At 35.9% G+C, this 27,648-nt stretch overlaps 1 protein-coding gene across 4 annotated transcripts in view; it reads left to right on the top strand.

Annotated features, from left to right (window-relative positions):
• Stac (SH3 and cysteine rich domain) overlaps positions 1-27,648 on the top strand; it is a 168,578-nt gene that overhangs the window by 122,154 nt on the left and 18,776 nt on the right. For 2 of the 4 annotated variants that reach the window (XM_004857883.3, XM_087182126.1), the window contains exons 7-8: positions 7,742-7,806; positions 9,160-9,248. In XM_004857883.3, the coding sequence (XP_004857940.1) occupies positions 7,742-7,806; positions 9,160-9,248 (154 nt within the window). Of the gene's footprint in view, positions 1-7,741; positions 7,900-9,159; positions 9,249-27,648 lie in introns of all 4 variants that reach the window. The other 2 variants (XM_013076994.3, XM_013076995.3) reach the window with 1 other exon arrangement.

The raw sequence follows: 27,648 nt of genomic DNA, 5'->3' as shown, positions 1-27,648 counted from the left end.
ATATGTAATATAAATTCCTAGAAATTTTATTCAAAAATGCAGGATTAATCAAATACAATTGAGGATATTACAGAACTTAATATTACCTCACTTTGCATTTTAGCAAGGAAATTTTGTCTAGAAGGAAGAAAGGCAAACTCAAATTGGGAAAAATTATTCGTGCTTTTTTTTCATTAAGTTTATTGGTACATTTTAGGTATACAATACAGTTACATTCATCATTGAGATTTTGTACCTTCACATGATGTATCTTGGTTCTTATTTTTTCCCCATTCCCCTGCCCTCCCTTCATCCCTTCCACCCTTCTCTGTTTACAAAGACTTTGTTTCTGTTTTTTCTTTTCCCCTCTTTCCTTTCCCCTACCCCCTCACTTCCCCTACTCCTTTAGACCTTTTCTTCCTATTACACAATATCAACTATACATTTTGATTCTTATTTGCACTTCTAGTTTTTCACACCAGAGAAACTATTCAGTATTTACACATGTGTATTCTATTTATTTCACTTAAGAGTATGGCCTCAATGTGCATCTGTTTAGCTACAAATGTCTCTAGTTTCTCATTCTTTATGGCTGAGTAGTACTCCATTTTGTAAAAAAAAAAAAAATCACATCTTTATCCAGTATCCAGTTGATAGGCAGTTAGGTTGCTTCTTCCCTTTCCCCTTCCCCTCACTCCACCCCTCCACCTTTGGACCTTTTCCTATTTCAAATTATCAATTATTCATTTTAATCATTTTCATCCATATTTACACTTTCAGTTTCTCACACTAGAGATACTATTCAGTATTTACACGTGTGTCCTATTTATTTCACTTAAGAGTATGGCCTCAATATGCATCCATTTAACTATAAATGACTAGTTTCTTGTTCTTTATGGCTGAGTAGTACTCCATTTTATAAAAAAAAAAAACCCACATCTTCTTTATCCAGTTTCCAATTGATGGGCACTTGGGCTGTTTCTAAACCTTAGCTATTATGAATTGTGCCACTATAAATATAGGTGCACATATGTCGCTGAGGTATGATTCTTTTAATTCTTTGAGGAAGATACCCAGTAGGGGAATAGCTGGGTCAAATGGAACCTCTAGTCCTAGTTCTTTGAGGTATCTCCTTTTTGATTTCCACAGTGGTTGCACCAGTCTGCATTCCCAACAACAATGGAGAAGGGTTCCTTTCTCCCCACAACCCTGCCAGCATTAGTTGTTGATTAATTTCTTAATAGCAGACATATTTTCTGGGGTGAGGTGGAATCTCAACATTGTTTTTATCTTCATCTCTCCAAGGAACAATGATGTTGAACATTTTCTCATATGTTTATTTGCTGCTTTTACTTCTTTGAGAAATGTCTGTTCATTTCAGATGCCTATTTTTGAATTGAGTCTTCATATTTTGGGGAGGTCTGATTTTTTTCAGTTCTTTAAATATTCTAGATAGTAGACCTTTGTCTGAGGAACAGCTGGTAAATTTTTTCCCCACATTGTAGGTGTCTCTTAGCTCTGTTGGTGGTTTTTCTTGCAGTGCAGAAGCTTTTTAATAAGAAGAGATCCCAGTTGTTGATTCTTAGTGCTAGTTCCTGTGCTACTGAGGATTTGTTCATAAAGTCTTTTCCTATGTCAATGTCTTTGAGAGTTCTGCCTAACTTATCTTTCAGCAAGTTCAGTGTTTCTGTTTTAATATTTTGATCTTTAATCCACTTTGATTTTAATTTAGTGCTTGGTGATAGATATGGGTCTAGTTTTAATCTTTGGCAAGTTGAAATCCAGTTTTTCCAGCACCATTTATTAAAGAGGCTATCTTTCCTCCAGTGAGGGTGGTTGGCTCCTTTGTCAAAGACAAGGTAGCTGAGTACATCTGGAGTTGTTTCTGCATCTTTTAATCTATTCCACTGATCCTTGGGCCTGTTTGTTTGCCAGTACCATGCTGTTTTTATCACAGTGGCTTTGTAATATAGTTTCAAGTTGGGGATTGTGATACCCTATACCATGTCTCTGTAGCCCAGAATTGCTTTGCTATTCTAGGTCTCCTGTAGTTCCAAATGGATTTTTGGATTGTTTTCTCTAGTTCTGTGACATATACTGTTGGAATTTCAATTGGGATTGCATTGAATCTGTATAGCAGTTTTAGAAATATGGCCATTTTCACTACATTGGTTCTTCCTACCCAGGAACAGGGGGTGTCTTTCCATTTTCTTATATCCTCTTTGATCTCTTTTTTCAGAGTACTGCAGTTCTCAATGTAGAGGTCTTTTGCTTCCTTCATTAGATTGATTCCTAGATATTTCATTTTTTTGGATGTTGTTGTGAAATGAATTGGTATCCTAATTTCTCTCTCTGTTATTTGTGTACAAGAAGGCTATTGATTTTTGAGTGTTGACCTTGTATCCAGCTACTCTGTCTACTGAATCTGTTAAGTAAGTCTAGAAGTCTTTTGGTGGAGTTTTTTGTGTCTTCTATCTAGAGTCTCATATTGTCAGCAAATAATGCCAGTTTAACTTCTTCCTTTCCTCTCTTTATTCTTTTTATTCCTTTCTCTTTTCTAATTGCTGTGGCTAATGTTTCCAGAACTATATTAAACATGCTTTTAACATTCACTTGTTCTATATCTCAAATCTTAAAACGTCACCAAACAACAACAAAGAAAAAAAAAAGCAAAGAAGAAAAGGGCTATCTTAATGGCAAAGTAGGACAGTGCTCCTGGTCTTGCTCCCCTCCAGTGGACAATTTCTAAATTGCAGATGTAAATACTTAGTAGTGTGTTCCCACATTACACACTTATTCTCTAGACCAGGTAAAAATCTCTTTGAAAACATTGAAGAGTATCTTTCCAGCAATATGGTGAAATGGATTCTCAGAGAAAATGGGTTTTTTCCATTTTAACACTCATAAAACTATTGTGAAAGAGAATGAAAAAGAAATTTCTGATTAATGCATGCCAGTAAAGTAAGACAATTCTTTAGAATTTACTAGTGACATTAAAGTATGAATCTAGAGACATAAGCAGGTGAAGACCAGTGTTATCACCGTACAACCCTGGAGCATGTATGAACAATGACAAAAAAACTGGGGTTGGTGTAGCAGGTTAAATGAGGGGCCCTTTGAGAAAATGTTGATAGCTCAAAAGGCACCCTTCATGTCACTGGGAGAATTTAGTGACTTTCAGAGGGATATGTTGTACCAGCCTTAACTCAGTTTGAGAAAAAAAAAAAAAAAGGAGAGGAGACAGAAACAGCCAATAGGGTGGAAGGAAAGGAGAGGAAGAGAAAGAGGGAGGATGGATAAAGGAAGGAAGGAGGGAAGGAAGGAAGGAAGGAAGGAAGGAAGGAAGGAAGGAAGGGGAAGGAAGGGGACGGGAAGGGAAGGGAAGGAAAAAGGAAACAATCTTCTTTGTTTAGGGTCTGAACTTATACTACCTGTATAGGCAAAGCAAAATAATATGAAATTTCTGTTTAAATTAGTTTAAAATGCCAAAAATGGTTAGATCAGCAGGCTTTTAGCAGAAGCAAATGCAAACCTTCTCTGGAGGAAGAGAATTTAAACTCAGACCTCAAAAACTTCCAACGATTAACGTTCAAAGACCATGTGCTGACAATCAAATTACTAAATATAAGCAAACCTTAACAAAACTACTGAGAAGCCAGAGCAAATCATGAACAAAGAAAGTGATTAACACGCAGTTAAATCTACGCAAACATTAGCTTCATACAAATTAAATTACTAATAAAATATTATCTAAAATACTGGTATGTAAAAAGCAAATGGGTATTTCAAAGATTCTCATATTATTGGGATGAGATTAAAAATTTTATTTCGGTTCAGGTTGCATTAACATATGCTTCATAAAAGTTCAAAGAATAAAAAAATTGGTGAAACCATGCAAACTAGAGAGGAAACAAAACTGAATGATGAGAAGGAGAAACAAGCCAATCAATTCAAAAGAAAGTAGGAAGGAAAAAAAAGCAGGGAAAGAGGAATATAGAAGTGAAAGCATAGAAAATTTAGGACAAATAGGAAATATAAAATGTTTAGGAAAGAATTCAAATTTATCAGTCATCAAAATCACTGCAAGCCAATTAAGTACTGTAGATAAAAGAAAAAGGTTTTCAGACTAGACTTTAAAGTAAACCATATACTCTCAATAAGTATCTAAAGCATATGGATATAGAAAGTTGAAAAGTAAAAGAATTTTCTTAAGTTTTTGCAGGAATAAAAAATAAAAATATAGCACAAATAGAAAACTTTTTAGATATAGATACAAAGGAATAAAATAATTAACCCAGGCAAATATTAAACAAAGGAAAAATTATATAACAGTGTTAATTTGTGAAAAATGGAGTTTAGGACCCAAAATACATTGCTAGAAATAAAAAGCATCATTACATGATCATGTTCATTTCATCAGAAGTTATAAATTCTAAATTTGTGTATGTCTAATGCATAGCCTCAAACTGATACAGACTCAAGAAGTTGACCATATTTTTAGGAAAATTGACATTCTCCTTGATAGTAAAAAATTTTAACATGCCTCTCACACATTGGCAAGTCAGAAAAAAGGGTTCAGTATAGATATAGAGGGTTTGGTGACACATTTGACAATCTTCATCTAATTGACTCAAAAAGGACCCTCCATCTAAAAAGTGTAGGATTCACCTTTTTAAGAACACATGGAACAATTATAAAAGTTATCACTCTCTAACCATAAAACAAGCTTCATAAATTACAAAATAGTTAACATAGATGTATCTTCCTGTCCATGGTACAAATAAGGTAAAAATCAATACTCAGAAGATATCTAGAAAAATCAATAATTCGATAGATTTTTAACACACTTTTTAAAACTTCATGTGTCAAGAAGAATCCATAACAAAAATCAGAACATGTTTAAAACTAAGTAACAATCAAAACCCTATATATCATAGCTTGAGGAATAGCATTATTGTGACTACAGAATTGAGCTTTAAAATGATTTTATTAAAAAAAAGAAAATCTGAGAAGAAACAATCTAAGTACCATACTTAAGAAGTCTGAAAATGAAATAGAATAAACCCAAAAAACAATAATAAAGAAAATTTTATTAATTTCTAATAAAGATTAATGAATCCTGAGTATATTTTTAAAAATAATAAAATTTGTATCTCTAACAATTTTTAAAATATTAGAGAAAACAAAAAAGCAATAATAAAAAAGGGAGAAGAGCAGAGATTAAAAAGATAATAAAAGAATACCATAACAAAATTCATGCCAATAAACTTTAAAACTCTTTTTTAAAAGGGCTGATACCAAGAAAGATATCAGTGACTAAACCCTGATTCCAGAAGAAATAGAAATAAAAAGCTAGATTTGTTTTAACCTTATAAAAACTGAATCAATATTTAAAATTTTGCATAATAAAAATGTTCAGCTCATACATCCTTATAAGTAAATTCTACCAAACATTTAAGAGATAGAAAATTTCCAGATTACATAAGCTCTTTCAGACAAACAGGATACCACAGTGAGGAAGGGCAGGAACGTCCTCTAACTTGGTTTACGAGGCTATTACAATACTGACTTCAAAACCAAACAAAGACAAAGAAAGGCTCCGGGCTGGTCTCCCTCTTAAATACAGATGCAGAATCTGAAACAAAATCCTAGTAAACTGAACCCAATAATATATTTTTAAAAGGTATTGCATGATAACAAAGACGTAAATCAGAGACTCAAATCTGGGTCTATATCAGATAATTAAGTTATATAATTCGCTGCATTTGCAGGTTAAAAAAGAAAAACTCAAATAGTCATTTCAGAAAACGCAGTTAACATGGACTTCACAGAGCAGTAGAGTAAAAGAGAAAGACAGATCATGGAAAAGAATAAGGTCTTCTGAGGACAAGACAAAAATTAAAGATTTATTTTGCCTTGGAAAATATACCTGCATTAATGGACATACTTTTGAATATTTACTATAAGTATTAAAATAAACCAGCAAATTTTTTCATGAAAGAATTTAAAACACCAAAAATAAATGATATATGTTAAATGTTTTAATAAAATAGTTACCTCACTTTTGTCCTCTTTCTTCAAAGTCTTAGAAATATCTTGGAGTAGTAGATTTTAAAAATCTTTTTGCAGCCTTCCAGTTCTGTTTGTAATTATGCATCTGCAAGCACATTTAAGGTCACTTCAAATAATTTTCAACATAGTTCACAAAAATGGTATACATTTTGAAGTCCTTGACATAATGGATATTCAAAAATAAAGCTAACATAATGTGAAATAATAAAGTCAGTCTAAACTGAATACCACATGCACACCTTATGTAGTTTCCCTTTTTTATTCAACCCAGAATTTCCTAGGAAGATTCTTTTGACATGTTCCCATTCAAATATTTAATATTCTTTTAGAAGTATCCAGTTTTATAAGATCAAGTGTTTACACCAGGATTTCAGATAGTTACACAGAACCAGATAAAGGCATTGTTGGTCTCTACCCTATTTAAACTGGTAATCACCAAGTTGAGTAGCCAAATAGTAACACAGACCTTGTGGAATTGGGCCTTGTCTTCCAGTTACCCACAAACCAGAGCCCTGCCAATGGTTGCATATGGCTTTCCTAGGAATAATGGAATTGTACCCATGAACTCTGGAACTATAAATTGAGTAGAATAGAAATTTAATAAGCTTCTGTACTTTTCCAGGGGCTCATGTTCTGAAATGTGTTTTATACCTCACAGTTGTTGAGTCTATTTTAAGAATAGTAGAGATTGTCAACATGCTAATGAAATAGGTTATAGAGCATCCCATGATGTTTCTCTCCCTTTAGTGATATTTTCTTCATAATCTGAAGGGAAATAAAAGGAAAGAATAGAGCAGCAATGTGTTATTTTAAAATCCCAAGTCATCGAAATGGTAGATTAGTTTAGACACCACAACTCTATCATATAAATTTGGAAACATTTCTGCATTCTGTTTAAAGAAGATACAATTGGTGAGAAGGATAAGGTTATGATGTTGGTCAGTGGAGTCAATCTGGCTGATCAAGTTAGCTGAAGCAGAGACCTCTGTCTCATTCAGGGACCTTCCACAGCTATGCATGTGGACATTGGAAACTCCTGTCCATTTTGAGAAAGCTTGTTCCCTATGAAGGCCCAAGAATGGCTGCTTAAATGCAAAAGGACAAGAATTATACATTCTAATAATAAACTAAAAGAAAAATCATATAATAGCCATAATCCATTGAAAGTAAGAGAATGGGGAAATATGTTGAAGTTTAAAAATAAAGGTTTAATCCTTAAAATACAATACAGACATCATTAAAGAACTAAAATGAAGATATTCAATATAGACTAAATAATCTGACATTTAGAAAAGGTAACTAAATGCACTAGATTGAACTGTACCTCATCCACCATCCCATGCATAAGGGATTTGATACATTCAGTAAAGATGAATGGCATGGCTCCTGCTTTTAAGGAGAAACCTGCCAAATGACACAATTCTCCACCAATGCAAAGGACAAGTGCCAGTCAGGCATGTACAGAGGTTGTGGGAGCCCAAAGAACATAATGCAGAGTGCTGCATGGGGAGGCAAGAAAAACATCTCATGGGAGAGGACATGAAAGCAAGGAAAGGAAAGATGAGGAAAAGGCAATGAGCAATAAAGTAGAAGCTATGATGCATTGAAATAAAGTGACAACCTTCAGTCATGTTTTTCAAGTTATAGTGATTGGATTCATAAAGCATCTGCTTTCTCTTGTCTCCTTCAGTGTTTACATATCCTGAAAATGGCACTCATGATTTCAGCGACCAAGCAAAGAACGTAAACCACCAGGTATTTATGGACGTCACAGAAGACAGATCAGATAGGAAGGGGTCCTTAGATCAAACTGCAGATGACCACCCAAGGGGTCATGAGATCCACTTAGTGAGTCCAGAACTACTATTTTTAGAGAATAAAATAGAATGATATATAGCATAATGTGCCATATCATAATAATATGAATTGAACAAATATCACAGTGCATAAAAATAAAAATGATAACTTGCATTGTGCACCTTTTGTTTCTGTCATCCAAGTTTCATACAAATTGATATATACTAAGTCATATATTGTATATATATTATATATAGTATATTACATATACTGTATATGTCATAGAATTGTAGTATAACTACATTGTATATAAATATGTTTATTTTATATGTTCATACATATAGATATGCATATAATTTTACTAGAATAGGATAATAGAGTATAAGGTACCATTTCAAAGAGTAGAGTGAATTATATGTGAAAAAGATATATAGTTGTATGCACCTTTTGTTTTATATACATTATAACATATATTTATTATGTACCATATTTCATATAATATATTCAAATATATTCAATTATATATTACACATTATATTATATAATTTAAATTTTATATTATAAAATGTAAATTTTATGTAGCATTTAAAATTTATTTGATTAGTAATAATAGCTAATTTTTTATTATACTTACAAGACTATCTGTAAATTGGAGACCATACTAAAATCTACCTAACAAGGCTATTGTGCAGTTAAATTATGCTAATGCATGTAACATAATGGCTACCACATAGTAACTATCAAAATTGATAGCTTTTATTACCGTTACTGGAAAATTTCATAATCAATAGGTAGTGGTACCATGGTATAAGTTATATCAGTCTGAGGCCAAAAACTGTCCTTTTTCTCTAGCATTAATGAGTATTTACCAGATGGATAAACCTGATGCCCTTTGATATGCAAGATCCCAACTTTCAGCTGATAAACATCAGTTTGGGGAAGTGAGAGTTATTTATTAATATTTACCTATCTTTCTTTCTTTATGAATAATATTCCCATTCCAGGACCTCAACTAGTGACATTTTTCATGAACAGCTCTATTTCAAAGAAAAAAATTATGTGAAGAGGATTTCAGCACTTCTCACAATGAATTCCAAATAATTGTTTTCAAGTGATTTATAATGAAACCTAACTCAGTTAAATTAAAAATAAACCCAAAGTTGAGAGGAAATAATTAATAATAGTTTTTAACACCTAAGATCCATACACTGAAATTACACTACATTAACTTCTCCATTTCCCATTTTTTTATTTTCTCTTTTGATTTCTTCTTCCTATCTCTCTCATTTGTCTTTGATTTTTCTCTTTCAGGAACCTCTTTCCAAAGACCCATTACAGATGAACACCTATGTTGCCTTGTACAAATTTGTGCCACAGGAGAATGAAGACTTGGAAATGAGGTAAATATATTTTTAAAGAAAATAAAAGATGAAAGAAAATCTTAGAGTTAATGTTTTTCCATGTGAAAAAATATCTATTTGTACTTTAGAACAGTGATTCTTAAATGTTAGCATGCATCTCATGACCTTCAGGATTGTTAACACCTAGATCTCAGAGTGGCCTCCTGAGTTTCTGATCGGGGGTCTACTGCGCAGATCAAGAATTTGCATTTCTTACTGTTATGCAGGCAGTGCTGATGCTGCTGGTCCGGAGACCACACTGTGGGAAGCACTGCTTCAGTACATGGTCAGAAGAACTGCTCTTGAGGGTTTTCATGAAGATTAAACATTAAATGCACTTGACATACAGTGGAGTCAAATAGAGAATTGTTAAAATATATTTAATCCCTGAATTAACATTGACCATCAGAGTCAACTAAGAACCATGGTAACTGAAACACTTGGGAGGATGAGTTTTTCAACCTCTACCGAATCTGAACCTTTCTGTTGACCATAGTGGAGGTTACTAATGCTTCAGAGGTAATTAGGCTGGAGTCAGTCCAGGGTTTACATCCAACTTGTTGTGGGACCTTAAGCAATTTTTAAACATTGCATTACTCTGATATCTTTATGTACAAAAGGTTAATAAGATCTCCTTCATTGAGGGTTTTGTGAGGCCCAAATGAAAAAAGTGCACAGCATAGTGCCTAGTCATCCTAAACACTCAGTAACCAGTAGTTATTTTGATTTTTATAATTTGGTGTTTGCTGGCACACTTTAAGGGAAATGCCTTACTCCTTTCTGTCATTCACAACCCCAAATCATGACTCACCTCAGAAGGTGACTATATTTTCTCATCCTAGAACAGGATAGATCAACTTGCTTTTCCAGACAAATGAGCCTTTAGAAATGCATTCTGCTCTCTTCTAAAAAGAATGGAGAGATAAGTTAGGGCTGAAAACTACTTAATTGCCAGAGCACTAAGGAAATAGCCTTCACTGGGATAAATTCCACTTGTCTGAGTGCCATGCAGCCAAGTTAACAATCAGTCACTAGTTACTCCCTTCCAATTCCAACCCCAAATAACTGAGCTTTTCCATGGTTCCAACTTTATATCATTTCCCTCACCTGGTCCTTGCCTTAATGAATTCAACCTTCTCCTCTTCCATTTTCCCAAAGCCCCTAGAAAGAAAGAGAGAGAGGAGAAGCGGGAAGGGAGGAAGGAAGGAAAGAAGGGAGGGAGGGAGGGAGAGAAGGAGGCACTGAAGGGTTCCAGTTAGACCCTGTTCTCTGGGTCCCTTTTGCCATTAGAGTCACCCTCTCCAGCTTGGTCACCCTTGTGGTGGGTGCAACAAGCAGAGAGACACAACAGCAGATTTATTTGTCCTGCCTGAGTCTGGCAGCTTCCCTGACTCACATCCCAAGGTCGACTTTGTTTCAGTACTAGTTTGAAGTCAGCTTCCAAGTGATTCTGGACATTTCCAAAGCAGAGTTCAGAGTCTGAATCTTGGCTACTTAGTTTTTTTCAGACCATTAAGCTTTTATACATCTGAGTTTTCTCCATTGTTGAGTAAAATTGTCATGCTGAACTCAATGGCTGGAGTTGTAAATATTACCTGAACAGTTCTGGCATCATCAGTGCAGGAGGAGATGGCATTTATCAAGGGGACCCTATTATATGAGAGATCTGACAAACCCTGTGAATCAGAGCAGAGCCTGTCAAGGAGGCTTCATTGCTGGGATAATGCTTGCCTTCAGCTGATGCCCACAGTTAACTCTCTGCAGATGCAGACAAGGGTGACATGTATTTACTTTGCAATAAGTACAGTATATTGGGTCCTCCTTGAGAATGTCATGTGAGAGTCTAAAATTTAAGATTTAGCAGCTTCCTGTTGTACAAGTCCCACTGTTTTATATTAGAATATTATTCTGAAGCCATTAGATTCAAAAAACAATTCCAAATAAATGCAGAATGTTATTGGCGATACTGAAGAATGTCTAGCTTCCTAACGGTTATAACTTTATGTGGTTATTTCAGTTAGTTGCAGGCCATAAAAGTCATGTTGTCTGGTCACAACTTGAACATTTGTAGTTTGCTTTGAGGCAAACAGGACTATTTATTCCCAGGAGTAAAATGTCTGCATTACATAGACTGCAAGATTGGAACGATAAATCACACTTGTATTTTTTTTTTTTTGCCAAGAGATTGTATGTTCCCATTTTAAAAACCAGGAACTTGATATAGAAATGTGAAAGGCAATGCTTTGGGGATTTGGTATAATTCTTTGAATGAACTGGGGCTTTGTGAATTCTTTTTCTCCTCAAACCATCAGGGAAAAATCCTTTTAATAAAATACTATTCTTATCTAACTGCATTCTGACTCAGGGGAACACACTGAGTATCATCCTCAGAAAGAGAACAAAGGAGATGAGAACACAGAAAATGTTAGGAGTAGGAACTTGAGGGGAAAGGAAGATGCTGTGGCTAAGCCAGTCATCTTAAGTCAGAACACACGGGTCATCACTGCAGCAAGTATTTGTTATAAATTTTCCCAATAATAAAGAAAGCTCTTTCTCCCAAAGACCAATGGTCTATATCTCTCCAGGGACCTCTGAGTTCACTTACCTGCCTCTACCCCAACAATGGATGGAGCAGAGCAGCGCCAGCCTCCCTCTTAAGGATAAATGACATCACTATCTGCCCAGGTGTCAAGCCAAGCAAGGAGACTCCCCTGTACCTCATGTCCCAAATGTGTTTGGAGCTCATTTCCTTCTTTCTCACTTCACCTAAAATCTACTGTATCCACACTTTACCTTCGTCTCTCATTGCTGTAGACCTGACCGGGTCTCTGTGTTTCCTGTGTTGCTTTCACCTCTCATCCATTACAGGTGGCCCTAAAGTTATGGTACTGTGTTCTGGGCTTCATCTAAAATTTATAGTCAGACAGAACGTATTCATAGCCCTGCTCTTCCCCTTTCTAACAATAAAGCATATTACCTAACTTTCTGAACCTCAGTTTTCTCATATTGAACATAAGAAAAATCAGGCCTGCACTTGCAGGATGTGTGTGATTAAATAAGATAACAGAATCTGGTACATTGTAAGAACTTAATAATATTTGTTCCAATAAATTCTATTTAATATTCCCAAAGTAAGTGCTTTCTTTTCAGAATTGGGAGAAAGAGACTAGCAGCATGAATTCACTGAATATTAAAGTGAATGAAAGTGTATCACTTGACCTGCATTTAAGTCCTAGCCAAGCCACTCACTTGGTTATGTGACCTGCATGAATCCTGGAAAAGTTACACTTGTCACCTGAGCCTCTGCTTCCTTACTTGTTAAAGGAGATAATCATTATGCCTGCCATAGGCCTACTCACAACACACATACTTGTTCAAAACCTTTTGATGTCCTCCTATTGCCCTTGGATAAACACTAGAATATTTCTGGGACTTCAGTACCTGCAAACTCTTTTCTAATGCCCTCTCTGTTTCATTCATGTCAGACTTTTTTTTTCTTCTCAAAAAGGACTGCACTATGACTTGCCAAGAGATTCTTCTTCCTGCAGTCTGACCACTCCATCGGCTCCTCCCCAGCATCTTTATATCTAGCTGCCACCACCATCAAACACACACACACACACACACACACACACACACACACACTGTTCTGAGCTGTTATTCATCCACCAGTTCTCAGCACAGCCTTCACTTCCTTGGTACATCCTCTCCTGTTATACTCGGTCTAGGTTACATGCCTTTGTAACATACTTTTATAGCACTTTATTCCCTTCACTTAAATACTTCATTTAAATACTTATCTTCACTTGTTTTTACATATTTCTGAAATTATTTGGTCAATATCCCTCCCTCCTGTAAATTCTATGAAGTTAATAACCCTGATAACCTTGGAGCATGATCTATTCTTGAAACATAGTATGTGGCTAGTATAGAATTAATATTTGATGAGTGAATGGATATCATGGAGATTAAATGAACTAATGTTGTGCCTGATCTATACAATTAATGGGCAAATGGTGTCCATGATAATATAGAGTAGTACCTAGGTTCATGAACTTAATTTGTTTTATGATTTGGAGGAAGATGACCATGTTTATATTTGCATGAGGAAGATGGCCACAATTATGTTTGTTATCTGATGTGGAGTTTGTTAATGAAAGCAAAATTTTTTTGAACTCTTTTGAGAACCTAATTGTTTACAAACAGAAGCATTCATGAGCCAAGGTACTAATGTAGTGGAAATAATAAATGAGTAAGCCAACCAGGCTAGGAGGGGTTGGTTGGGGCCTATTTCCTGGAAGTGATGGGCATGGGCCAAGTGAATATTATTTGTTAAGAAGAAATTATAGAAGGGAAGATCAATAATAGCTTTGTCATTCACAAATAGCAGAATTTAAGGCAACTTGGAAGATGCTATACTAGGCCTTTACTAAAGCACTCACAGTTGGGGTGAGGGTACAAGGAGGTTTAGAAGTCGGCAGTCATTACTTCTTAGTCATACCAGGGCACCTTTTTTAAATCAATAAGAATAACTTTTGTGGCTTTACTGAATCGATATTTTAGGTAAATAATCAGCAGTTTACTTTGAGTAAACACAAACTCGTAGACCATCTAAGGATCTGTGAAATAAAGAATCGATGGTAAATAAAAGATTGAAAGGTTTAAAGACATATTTTAGTGATCATATAATGCCTACTTCAGAGAATCCACTTTGACTTTCTACATCTAAGTAATTTCATTTTCATTATTTCTTCCCAAACAGATTTATATGATAATGTCCACTTTTTATAAGGGAGGAAAAGAGAAGGAGGAAATAAGCATACAAGCTAAGAAAAATAAAGAGGAAACTGCTTTTTCTTTTTTTTTTATTAAATTCTTTTATTGGTACATTGTAGGTATACAACACAATTACATTTCTCATTGGGAATTCTACCTTTACATAATGCATCTTGGTTCTTATTTTTTTTCCCCATTCCTAGCCCTCCCTTCACCCCCTCCACCCTTCCCTATTTACAAAGACTTTATTTCCATTTTTTCCATTTCTCAGCATTTTTCCTTTCCCTTCTTTCCTTTCCCCTGCCCCTCCCACTACCCCTACCCCTTTGGACCTTTTCTTCCTATTTTACATTATCAATTATTCATTCTAATCATTGGTATATTTTAGGTATACAATATAATGACATTCATCTTTGGAAATTTGCACCTTTACATATTCTTTCTTGTTTTTTATTTTTCCCCTTGCCCAGCCCTCCCTTCAACCCCTCCATTCCTCCCTATTTACAAAGATTTTATTCCTATTTTTCCATTTTCTCATATTAATCCCATTCCTTTCTATCCTTTCCCCTAGCCCTCCCACTTCCTTCCCCTTTGCCCTTTTTCTTCCTATTTCACATTACCTATTACACATTTAGTCCTTATTTACACTTTCAGTTTCTCACACCAGAGAAACTATTTGATATTTACACGTGTGTCCTATTTATTTCACTTAAGAGTATCGCCTCAATGTGCATCCACTTAGCTATAAATGTTTCTAATTTCTCATTTTTTATGGCTCAGTAGTACTCCATTTTATAAGAAAACCACATTTTCTTTATCCAGTCTCAAGTTGATGGGCATTTGGGCTGTTTCCAAGTTTTAGCTGTCACAAACTGTGCTGCTATGAACATGGGTGCACATAGATCACTGTGGTATGATTCTTTTAATTCTTTGGGGAAGATCCCCAGTAGTGGAATAGCGGGGTCAAATGGGACTTCCAGTCCTAGTTCTTTGAGGTATCTCCATACTGATTTCCACAGTGCTTGCACCAGTCTACATTCCTACCAGCAGTAGAGCAGGGTTCCTCTTTCCCCACAACCCGGCAGCATTTGTTATTGGTTGATTTCATGATAACAGCCATTCTTTCTGGAGTGAGGTGGAATCTCAGCATTGTTTTCATTTGCATCTATCGAATGGCCAGTGATGTTGAACATTTTTTCATGTATTTATTTGCTATTTCTACTTCTTTATCTGAGAAATGTCTGTTCATTTCACATGCCCATTTTTCGATTGGGTCTTTAAATTTGGGAGGCCTGATCTTTTTAAGTTCTTTATAGATTCGAGATAGTAGACCTTTGTCTGAGGAAGAGCAGGTGAAGATTTTTTCCCACATTGTGGGTTGTCTCTTCACACTGCTGGTGGTTTCTCTTGCTATGCAGAAGCTTTTTAAGAAGAAGAGATCCCACTTGTTGATTGTTTGTGCTAGTTCACGGGCAACTGAGGTTTTGTTCATAAAATCTTTTCCTACACCAATGTCTTCAAGGGTTCTAACGAACCTCTGTTCCAACTGGTTCAGAGTTTCTATTTTAATATTTAGATCTTTAAACCATTTTGATTTTAGTTTAGTGCATGAGGAGAGATATAGGTGTAGTTTTAATCTTTGGCAAGTTGAAGCCCAATTTTTCCAGCACCATTTATTAAAGGGGTTTCTTTCCTCCAGTGAGGGTGTTTGGCTCCTTTGTCAAAAATGAGATGGCTGTGTCTGGCCTTGTTTCTGCATCTTCTAATCTGTTCCACTGGTCCTCAGGTCTGTTTCTTTGCCAGTACCATGCTGTTTTTATCACAGTAGCTTTGTAGTAGAGTTGCAGGTTGGGGATTGTGATACCCCCTGCCATGTCTCTGTTACCTAGAGGTTCTTTTGCTATTCTGGGTCTCTTCTTGTTCCAAATGAATTTTTGGATTGTTTTCTCAAGGACTATGAAGTATGCTGCTGGGATCTCAATTGGAATTGCATTAAATCTATATAGCAGTTTTGGAAGTATGGCCATTTTCACTATATTAATCCTTCCTACCCAGGAGCAGGGGATATCTGTCCATTTTCTGATATCATCTTCAATCTCTCTTTTCAGAGTGCCATAGTTTTCAGAGAAGAGGTCTTTGATTTCTTTCGTTAGGATGATTCCTAGGTATTTCAGTTTTTTGGATGCTATTGTGAAAGGAATTATTTGCCCTATTTCTCTCTCAGTGAGTCTGTCATTTGTGTAGAGGAAAGCTATTGATTTTTGTGTGTTGACCTTGTAACCAGCTACTTGACTGAATTTGGTTATTAAGTCTAGAAGACTTTTGGTGGAGTTCTTGGGGTCTTCTATATACAGTATCATGTCATCTGCAAATAATGACAATTTGACTTCTTCATTACCTATCTTTATTCCTTTTATTTCTTTCTCTTGTCTAATTGCTGTGGCTATTGTTTCCAGAACTATATTGAACAAGAGTGGTGATAGTGGACATCCTTGTCTTGTTCCTGATTTTAGTGAGAAGGATTTCAGTTTTTGACCATTTAGTATGATATTGGCTATTGGTTTTTCATAGATGGCTTCTATCAGTTTGAGGTAGAGACCATCTATTCCAATTTTTTGTAGGGTTTTTATCATAAATGCATGTTGGATTTTGTCAAATGCTTTTTCTGCATCTATGGAGATAATCATATGGTTTTTGTCCTTGGCTCTATTGATATAGTGTATTACATTGATTGATTTGCATATATTGAACCATCCCTGCATCCCTTGGATGAATCCCATTTGATCAGAGTGTATGATCTTCTTGATGATCTTCTGCATTCTATTTGTCAGTATCTTATTAAGGATTTTTACATCTATGTTCATTAGTGAGATTGGCCTATAGTTCTCCTTTTCAGTTGGGTCTTTCTCTGCTTTGGGGATCAAGGTGATGCTTGCTTCCAGGAATGAATTTGGGTGTATTGCTTCCCTTTCAATTTCATTGAAGAGTTTAAACAGCAGTGGCAGCATTTCCTGCTAAATGTCTTGTAGAATTCAGCAGTGAAGCCATTAGGGCCGGGGCTTTTCTTAGGTGATGTTTTTAATTACATTTTCAATTTCATTGGTTGATATTGGGTTGTTCAGAATTTTTAGGTCTTCTTTGTTCAACTTTGGTAATTCATATGTATCTAGGAATCTGTCCATTTCTTCTGTGTTGTCCATCTTATTGGCATATAGCTTCTGGAAGGAGGTATTGATGATCCTCTGGATTTCTGCTGGGTCTGTTGTAATTTCCCCCTTTTCATTCCTAATTGCATGGATTTGGGCCTTTCCTTTCCTTTTTCTGACAAGGTTGGCTAAAGGTTTGTCAATTTTCTTGATTCTTTCAAAGAACCAACTCTTGGCTTCATTGATTTTTTTATATAGTTCTCTTAGTCTCCATTGCATTGCTTTCTGCTCTGATCTTTATAATTTCCTCCCTTGTATGAGCTTTGGGGTTGTACTGCTCTTCTTTTTCTAGAAGCTTGAAGTTCAACATCAGGTTGTTTAATTGGGCTCATTCTGTTTTCCTAATATGCGTATTCACTGCTATGAATTTCCCTTGTAAGACAGCTTTCATTGTGTCCCATAGATTCGGATATGTTGTATTGTCATTGTCATTTAATTGAAGGAACTGTCTGATTTCTTCAATTTCCTCTGTGACCCATTGGTTATTCAGAAGTGTGTTGTTCAATTTCCACATTTTTATGAATGTTTTTGAGTTTCTTTTGCTATGGATCTCCAATTTCATCACACTATGGTCTGATAATGTACAGGGGATAACTTCAATTCCTTTGCACTTACTTAAACATGTTCTATGAGTGAATATGTGGTCTATTTTGGCGAATGACCCGTGTGCAGCTGAGAAGAATGCGTATTCTGATTTTGTGGGGTGGAAGACTCTGTAATCATTTGTTCAAGAGTTCGATTGAGTTCTAGTATTTCATTACTTATTTTTAGTCTAGTTGATCTATCTATTTGTGATAGTGGGGTGTTGAGATCCCGCACTACAATTGTATTAGTGCATATATGACTTTTCATGTCTGTTAGTATTTGTTTTATATAGTTGGGTGCACTAGTGTTTGGTGCATAGATATTTATGATTGTCATCTCTTCCTCTTGGATTCTTCCCTTTACAAGGATGTAGTGTCCTTCTTCATCTCTCTTAATCAGTGTTGGTTTGAAATCTACTTGATCTGCAAAGAGGATAGCTACTCCTGCTTTTTGGGGGGTTCCTGTCTCATGCAGTATTGTTTTCCACCCTTTAACTTTCAGTCTATGAGTTTCCTTTTGAATGAAGTGTGTTTCTTGTATGCAGCATAGTGTTGGATTTTGCTTCCTGACCCATTCTGCCAGTCTATTTCTTTTGATTGGTGAATTGAGACCATTAACATTGATGGTTATAACTGAAATGTATTGACTTGTCATTGCCATGACTTTTTCTTTTTGTTGCATTCTCCCCCTTTCCATTTAATTTCTTGTCATGCCAGATGGGTTCATTCTGCTTTGCTTCCTGGGGTTGTGATCCTCAATGTCTGTTCCTAGGATATTGTGTAAAATTTTTTGCAGTGCTGGTTTGGTATTCATGAAGTTCCTAAGGTGCTCTTTGTCATGAAAGTATCTTATTTCTCCATCACTTTTGAAAGATAGTTTTGCAGGGTATATCACTCTGGGTTGGAGGCTGTTTTCTTTTAGGGCTTGGAATATGTCACTCCAAGCTTTTCTTGCCTTGATGGTTTGTGTTGAGAAGTCTGCTGTGATTCTGATGGACTTTCCTTTGTATGTGATTTGTTTCTTTTCTCTGACTGCTTGGAGAACTTTGTTCTTCTGTTGAGTTTCTGGAATCTTAACAATTATATGCCTATGTGTAGATTTATTTTTGATCAAGGCTATTTGGAGTCCTATATGCCTCACTTATCTGTATGTCAAGCTCTTTTCCCATGCTTGGGAAGTTTTCTGCCATTATTTCTGTGAAGAGATTTTTTATGTCATCTCCACTCTCTCCTGTTTCTTCATTGAGCCCAATCAGTCTTATGTTATTCTTCTTTGCATCATCTAGCAGCTTCTGGATTGATTTCTCATGTTCCCTTATAATTTTGAAGCCATTTTTCTTTTCCTGGTCATTAATTGCAATCTTATCTTCTATATCTGAAATTCTGTCCTCACATTGGCTCATTCTGCTGTGTAGACTTTCAATGGAGTTTTTCATGTCCTGGAAATCTATTTGCATCTGTTTTATGGGTTCCATTTGTTTCTTATGTTGGAATTCCATCATATTCCTTTGCTCCTCTCTAGATTTATTAATCATGTCTTGCACTAGGGGCACAATTTCTCCTGTTATCTGAGAAATTATTTCTGATTTCATTTTTTCCAAATCCCCTTTTGTTGCCAGTTCAGCGGGTCCAGGTGGTTGAGTATCAGAGGGTTCCATTTCATTTCCCTTTGGGGTTGCTGTAGGTGATCTGGAAGTCTGGTTTTGAGACTTATTTATGTGTTTTCTCATTTCAACTGGGCCAGGGGGCTGTTAGCACCTGCACGTATTACCTCCTCTGAGCTGGGTGAGGTGGGCCAGGGGCCACGAGCAGCGGTAGGGAAGGTGACCCCAAAGCCCTTTCCTATGGGCTGGGAGCAGCTGGAGGGATGGTGGCCTGGAAGCCCCTTCCTCTGGGCCAGGAGCAGCGGGACAGAAGGTGGCCCAAAAGCCCTTTCCTCTGGGCTGGGGGCAGCGGGAGAGATGGTGACTGGGAAGCCCTGTCCTCTGGACCAGGAGCACTGGGACGACGGCTCAGAAGCCCCTACCTCTGGGCCGGGAACAGTGGGACTCAGTACCTTGGTCTGGTGGTCTGGTGTCCTCTGCATCTTTGTAGTGTGGAACCAGGTGGCTGCCTGTCTGCAGCAGGGTGATTCGGTGTCTTCTGCCTGACTCAGGACCTCAGTAGAGTGTGCACAGACCTTCCTGTGTGCAGTGGGCTGATTCAGCATGTTCTGTGCAACTCAGGACCTTCTCCAGGATCTTACTCCACCAATTTTATCCTCTCTTATGTGGAATTTCCTTCTCATCTGCTGCTACCTCTGTTCTCTCTCTTGTAGCCAGGTCTCCATCGCTTGGTTCCCCCAAATTCAGAAAGCTGGATTGTTTGCTACTGTTCTACTTACAGATTCTGTATGAAATGGAAAATGCATTTAGTCTGTATCTGGACAATGCAGATAGCTTCTTGGAAATAGTCTATAAAACTGAGTATCAAAATCGGAAACTGCTTTTTCAATATTGTCTAAGACAGATACTAATTACCACTTCATTGTATGTCAGAACACCTACTTATGGGGCTCTTCAAAGAAAAACTTATACTTTTTAAACCTCAAATAAGGATTTAAATTCATAAGTTTCCAGACTCGTCAAAGCAACAAGAATCAGATTTTCCATGAACAAATTTGAATGAAAGCAGGCAATCATGTGTTTCATTAGCTAATGTTTCCAACAATCTCTAGAGATAGGATGGCCCAAATTCATCTCTTCTGAATTTCTTCAAGGTATAACTTGAAAATGAATTTAAAGAGCTTTTAACCATTGTTTCATTGTTTGCAGGAATAGTTCCAGTGAGCTGTGCTTGTTCTCAAAGAATCCAAGGGACTGGGTCTGGGAACAACAGAAAAGTAGAGAAAAGTTATAATCCAGTGTGAAGTGTTATGGGTGGCAGTGTCCAGGATGCTCTGAAGCACATCAAAGGGGCATTTAAGCACCTGTGCTGTGGGTGGATCAGGGAAGGCTTTGCAAGTAGGTAGCATTGGTGCTGAGCTTCCAGAAAGGAGAGAAATCACAGGTGTCTGTGAAGCCTGCTTCTACTTCCATAACACTATTTTTTACAACTTGCATGAGACATAAAATAACTCGAAGCATTAGGCATAGGGGAAGATATCCAGTAGGCAAGGATAAAGGTGAATGGTTAAACTTCAGAACAAGAACATTTCTTTAAAAGGTACCAAATGGGGAGCAAATGCAAATCCCTTTCAGAAACAAGTGGTGAAAATTCATGTCGGGGGAAGGAGTACATTTAGATAACCATATTTATTCCAGTCTTAATTCTAAAGAGACTGCTTTAAAATTTCATAATGCTAGGTTTATAAATCCAGCTATTTTTATTTCATCTGTCCACTAGGACAATTTATGCTACTTTATCTTTTTGGAAATAAGGTAGGAGAAACAAGACCAAGACTTCCCAGGTTGAAGGTGGAGGTTCAGGATTGGAATCCAGGGATGCTAATTCCCAACCCCAATGTTTTTTGTTCTACTTGTGCTTTCCATCCTATGTTGATTGTGGTAAGATTCCTCTCTGAAAAAGTTGACTTTTTCATCAGGAGTTAGATTTTTTCATTTAGATAACTCATAATTTTACGTACTTGTGGAGTAGCACGTGCTATTTCAGTAAATGTATATAATATATAATGTTCATATCAGAATAATTGCATACCAGCTTAAACATGTATTATTTCTGTTGGGAGCATTCAAAATCTCTACTAGCTATTTTGAACTATGATGTTGATTGCTTTCAGTGATTTCCCTACTGTGTTAAAGAATTCTAGAAGTTATTTCTCCTATCCAACTGCACACTTGTACCCATTATTCATCCTCCCTCAATTCCTTTTTAATCAATGGATTTAGGCAATATGTTAATCTATCCCATGCTGACTACTTACAATTTTGTTAGGATTGCTAGGTCTTATGTGTAGGACCAGAAAGCTTGTCAACTCTAAAGTGGGTTCATGAAAAGTAATTTCTGTTAAAAGGGAAATTTAAAAATTAAAATTATGGTTCTCACACAAATATAAAATGAATATATGTCAAATTTTGTATTTGATTCATTAATTAATGAGAACTAGTAAGATGAAACATCTGGTTCAAAGAAAATTTCAGTATGTTACACATATGTAATTAATAAGGAATACTGATGTGAATTTATACATAAAACTCATCAATATTCATGGGGTAATAACTGATTAGAATCTACCAGGCACAATTCACTTTTTTCTGTGGACAAGAATAATATGCATTATGATCAGTTTTCTATAACTTGCATGAGATATAAGTCAAAGACATTGAGATGGGGGAAATAACCTGAAAAGATACGCTAGATAGGACATAAATCAGTCATCTTCAAAGTCTTTCTCATTTTACTTAGCATCGCCTCAAGTTCTTTCAGCAAATATGTGAGGTTACCCAAGCAAATAGAATTTTACAGAGGAGAAAACTGGTTAAAATGGTAAGCCACTTGTTATAAATCATATGACCTAGAGAATATTACTGAAATAGAGATTCCTGTGCTCCACCTAGCTCTAGAGAGTCAAGTCTCACTTGGGAATCTATAAGATTAAATGATCTATTGAATTCTCATTATCTGCCAGGATTTAGAACAACTGACTTATCCAAAAATACACAGTGGGCCAGTGGCAGACCAAAAACCAGAACTCAGGTTTCCTAATTCTCTGTCAGTGCTCTGTGAACGTACTTGAATTTGGTTTTGGCCTGTGACTTCCATTCTGATGTTTTTCACCTTGCAAGGTTTCATCAATCTCTATAAAATAAGAAAGGAAGGGCCCTTAAAAGTAAGACAGAAAAAGACTCCCTTGTTGTCTCGTTTCCTTTCTATAAGTACATTACTGCTTGGTAAATACATCAACTTAGTCAAAACTAAATGTAATTTTAAAGCACCAATAATATTTAAAAATAATCTTCACAGTCACCAGGACATCAAAATGCAATTAAGGCTATTTGAGGAAAGTCTCTCATGCATATTATGTTCTGATGCTGCACTATGTCAAGAAACCCAGATCCTCCTGAATGTCACTAATGTGTTTAACAGTCTCCCTCTCTCTTAAATGCCTCTTTCAATTAGGTTCTGAAGAGCGTGATCCATGACAGTTCAGGAACATTTACCAAATTCCTTCCAAATGGCCCTTTAGCTGAACACTTGTGCTAGTCTACAGACTTGAGAAAGTTCAAGCAGTCTTACGGATATCAGGAGTAAGGAAAAAAATCAAACTGCAGAGTTCAGTATTTCCTGATTACTTACTCAAATGCCCTCAATGCAAAAGACTCTAGACCAGGATCATGTAAATTGGGAAATCAATCTGGTGAAAAATTAAGTAGTAGATCTAAAATTAATGGAAGCATCCGGCTGGTTCCTTTTTCTCCTCCTATTAGCTTGGTTTTGCAAGTATACTTCTTTTGATTGAGTGATTATGGTTGCAGTAAGGTTGATTTGGGTTTCTTTGCCTAATGAATATGAAATGGTAGAAAACATTAAAGATTGCTCAAAATACTTCAGAGTAAAATGGGCAGTTCTCCTGAGTTTTGATGAGGCACCAACAGTACAAGAGGCAACTTGATTTAGTGGAGCTAATCATGGGTTGAAACTGCATGTAAGTAATGAAATCTCTCTGAACCTGCTTACTCAAATGAAAATGCACCCAGTTATGCCTACTTCATTTAGTCAACTTCGAAGACCCTTCAGACTATGTAGCTGTCCTCTTCACCCTTACCAAAATCACCACTGCAATCATATCCTAGGCAGTAGAAAACTATATTCAGCCCTTATACGTTGATATACCCTTGTGGGCACTACCTGGAGTGGCTCAAAGGCCAGAGTCTGAAGTTACTGAAGTCAAAGTTGTTCATTAATCAACCTCTACCAAAAATCTAATGGAACACTCACTTAGAAACAAAGAAGACAAGTGCAATGGCACACATCTGTAATCTCAGTTACTCAGGAAGCTGAAGCAAGAAGATTCCACGTATAAGGTCAGCTTGGGAAGCATAATGAGATCCTGTATCAAATCAGAAAAAGGAAAAAGGCAGTGCTCTAGTACTAGATCTTCTGATTTCCAAGTGAAAAAACACAGGTTCGGGAGGAAATTAGCAGTTTTATTGTACATCATTCACAGTACAAAGATTTCCACATATGCTTTCTCATTTAAATCACATAGCAATTTTGCAAAATAAATATAGTTCATAATATATTTATTATGCATAATATATAACTAACCATATATAATGGAGATAGCTGAGATTCAGAGAGGTACACGTGTGTGAGACTTTTGTTTAGAATTAGTTCCATACATGATTCTGTTCCCCTGGTATTTGCCTCTCATTTAGGAATCACACTCACTGGAAATTTTCAGCTGTACATCCTTCTCCTTTGAGATTATCAACATCCTGAGTGTAGTAATTGTGTCTTAACAACAGTAATGAACACCATCCATTGTGAACTAATCTAAATGTGCTTCCCAAGTATTACCATTTAATCTTCAAATAATTGATGGGTGCTATTATTATCCTCACCTTAGAGTTAAGAAAACTGAGGCTTACAGAAATATCTTCATCTCTGTACCTTCAATGCATCAGAACTAAAATGTCATAAGCAATCAGAAAATATGAACTGTATTGCCCTATAATCTCCTTTGGCTAAAAGGGAAGAGATAAGAGTAAAAACAAATTTTCTTTAAAGTCTAAAATATAAGTATTCAGTTTGTCCAAAAAAGTCCTAAACAAGGTCCCATATCATCCTACTTTGATCATGTATTTCCCAAAGTAGGGCCAGTCTGAGGTCTTAGGTTGTCTCAGACAGTGGAGAAAGTGTTTCTCAGAAGTAGTGACCTCATCAGAAGGGTATCAGGATCCTTCGAGGAATCTGTACCCTACATGGGGAATGGAGAGAGGCTGGGCAGTGGGGCCTTAGATCAGCTCACATTCCTCCTTCCAGGACCTCCCATCCTTGGAACATTGAACTGCCTTCATAACACTTTACAGAGGGTTCCCTATAGCTAACCAGGCTCAGCTTGCATTATTCATTTGCTCCGTGCATACTGTACCTGCCAAGTCCCAAAGCCAGTTTGCCAGTGGTAGAAGAGATAAGCTCGAATACCTTTGTGGAAAAATGAGAAATGAGAGAGGCAAAGGGGCTGTTGAGAACAAACCCAGGTAGCAGCCTTCGATGTCTCATGTACATAGACACAGGCACTCACACACTCACAAATAAACCTTGTCCTCCTCAACAGAAAGCCATAATTCTATAGTTAATTTTAGTACTTTTATTTCTTTCTTTTTTTTAATGAGTACTTTTGTTTTTATTTGAGTGATGAAAATGCTCTGGAAGTAGACAGATGTGATGATTGCAAAGCATTATGAACATAACTAAAAACAATGGACTTCACACCTAGAAATTACTAAAGTAGTGAATCTTATGATAATTGTATCTCAATGAAAAATTTTAAATGCTGTTGTGAACATCACAATATAAAAATCTAGAGTTATAAAGTTTCACTAGACACAGTTTTGAGATATAACAAACTACAATCATCTTTGAAGAGTCTTTTTAATTAAGATATATCCAGTAAAAAATTGTGCATTGTAGGAAAACTTTTCACAAACACATACAATTGAAACTACCCTTCTGAAATAAATGTTTGTATTTCTTTGAAAAATGTAATTACAATTTTATATTTTTCAAAGTAATTAATAAAATTATGCTTAGGACAGGTACTGCTGACTCAGCATTAAATGAAAATGGTTCATCTTCTTTGTAAAAGTGATTTAGAGAACCATAAGAATGTTGCATGAAACTTTTTCTTTTGCAAACCCCCTACATTGTGAAACTATCATTCTATATTCTATCATTCACATATTCATATATATATATTCATATATATAATTCAAGTTCAAATATTGAAACAGAATATACAGAAAGCAAAATTCACTGACAAATTTGAAAGCATATTTTTTATATATTTCACTACTATTGTCACAAAACTTTTAGATTCAATTTCATGTTAGGCATTTTTTGACTAATAAAAAGTATGTGACATGAAATATCAAAAAAAGTAGTGCTTATAAAATATGTGATAAAATATTTATCTCTTTTAATAGTACATGAAGCTACATTTTACCAAATTATGAAACTAATATAGGGCAGTTTTAAACAATATTCAGAGACTCTTTTTTTCTATCTTTTTCAACTTCTATTTCAGCTTCATTTCCAACTTCAGCTTTGTTTTCATCTTCCTTTTGTTCTCTTGCATCTTTCTCATCTCTTCTTCCATGTTCTTTTACATCTTCTTTGTCTTTTCCTTCTGCCTCTTTTCTCTTTTTCTTTTTCCTTTCCATCTTCTTCTGCATTTCCACCTTCGTCGTCCTGTCCATAGCTCTCTTTTTCATATTTCTTTTATCTCCTGTCTCTTTTCCACCTTTATCCTTTTATCCATCTTCCTTCTCTTTCCCATCTCCTTTCTCTTTTTCATCTTCTTTTTATCACCTCCTTTTTCTTTTCCATATTTTTCCTCTTTTTTTGCTTCTCCCTCTTCATCCTCTTGATCTTTTTTCATTTTGATAATCTTCCCTTTCTCCATCTTCTCCTTTCTTGTTTCTATCTTTGTCCTCTTTTCCCTCTTGACCTTGTGTTTCATCTTCTTCTTTCTCTTCTTTACTTTGATCTTCCTTGCTTTTCTGATCTTTTACATCTTGTTTTTCTTCTGCTGTCACTGCTTCTTTCTTTTCTCCTCCCTCTTTTCCAGTGTCATCATTTTTTTCATCTTTTATTCCCTCAATTTCTTTTTTATGAGCTAGTGCCTCTATTATTTTGCTTTCTCCATTTTCAGCATTTTTATTGTTGCAGCCTTCTTTAACAACTTCTTGCTTGATTTCAGCTAGTGTTTTCACATTTGAATCTATGTTTCTTTCTGTCATATCATATTTGGTCTTAATTTTAGCAAACAGTCTAGCTGATCTTCTCTTTGGCTCTTGCCTTATGTCACCTTGACCTGCAACCTAAGAGGTGCCGGAAATTTTGAAGTGAGGGTTGCAGAAGAACTGTAGTCCTTGAATAATTCAGAGCAATTCTGTATGTCTAAAGGCAACAAATCTCCTGCTGTCTCCAAACATCAACAATAGTTTATAGGATGGTACCCTTATCACCTTTCCACCTTTAGCTAGAGAGCTCCACGAGAGACAAGTCTCTCAACTCTAAAGTTTCTACTTACAGAGGAGAATTTTTCCCTTTTCTAAGACATTTTGAAGTGTGCACCGCCTAATGGCACAATATTACCATTTCATAGTCATCTGGCATGATAAGAAGTGGAGGAGGGAATAAAAAAAAGGGAGGAAGGAAGCAAGAAAGCAAGGAAGAAAGGAAGGGTGGGAGGGAGGAAGAAAGAGAGCTAGTTATTTTATTTCTATTTTTGTTGCTTGTCCACAGCACCTTCACCATTTCAAGATTTTCCATCAATCGCAGTATAACCAACCTGAAAGTCTTCCTCTGAACCTAAGACAAATTTTACTGAGCAAAGAAAAGGAAAAAGCCAGCTGTGATGCTCTGATCTATCTTCACTAAATAAGAAACTGGTGTTTTTTATTGTTAGGAATTGCATTATACTTTCTGTCATGGTACAGTGCAAGCAGCATTTTTGCTTGAACTTAGAATGCTCTGATTGAGTTAAGCAAAATGGGCATATTGTAATTATTTGGGATCTCATCACATTGATGACCAAAATTTAGAAATAAATTACAGAAAACTCATATAAAATGGATCAGAGACATAAAGTCACCTGAAAGAAAGAGG

This window comes from Heterocephalus glaber, unplaced genomic scaffold (genome assembly GCF_053883595.1).
Source record: "Heterocephalus glaber isolate CG9 unplaced genomic scaffold, H.glaber_assembly_v1.0 deba00001472, whole genome shotgun sequence".
Taxonomy (NCBI): domain Eukaryota; kingdom Metazoa; phylum Chordata; class Mammalia; order Rodentia; family Bathyergidae; genus Heterocephalus; species Heterocephalus glaber.
Note: the sequence above shows the minus strand (reverse complement) of the source record. Positions and strands in the feature narration are given on the sequence as shown.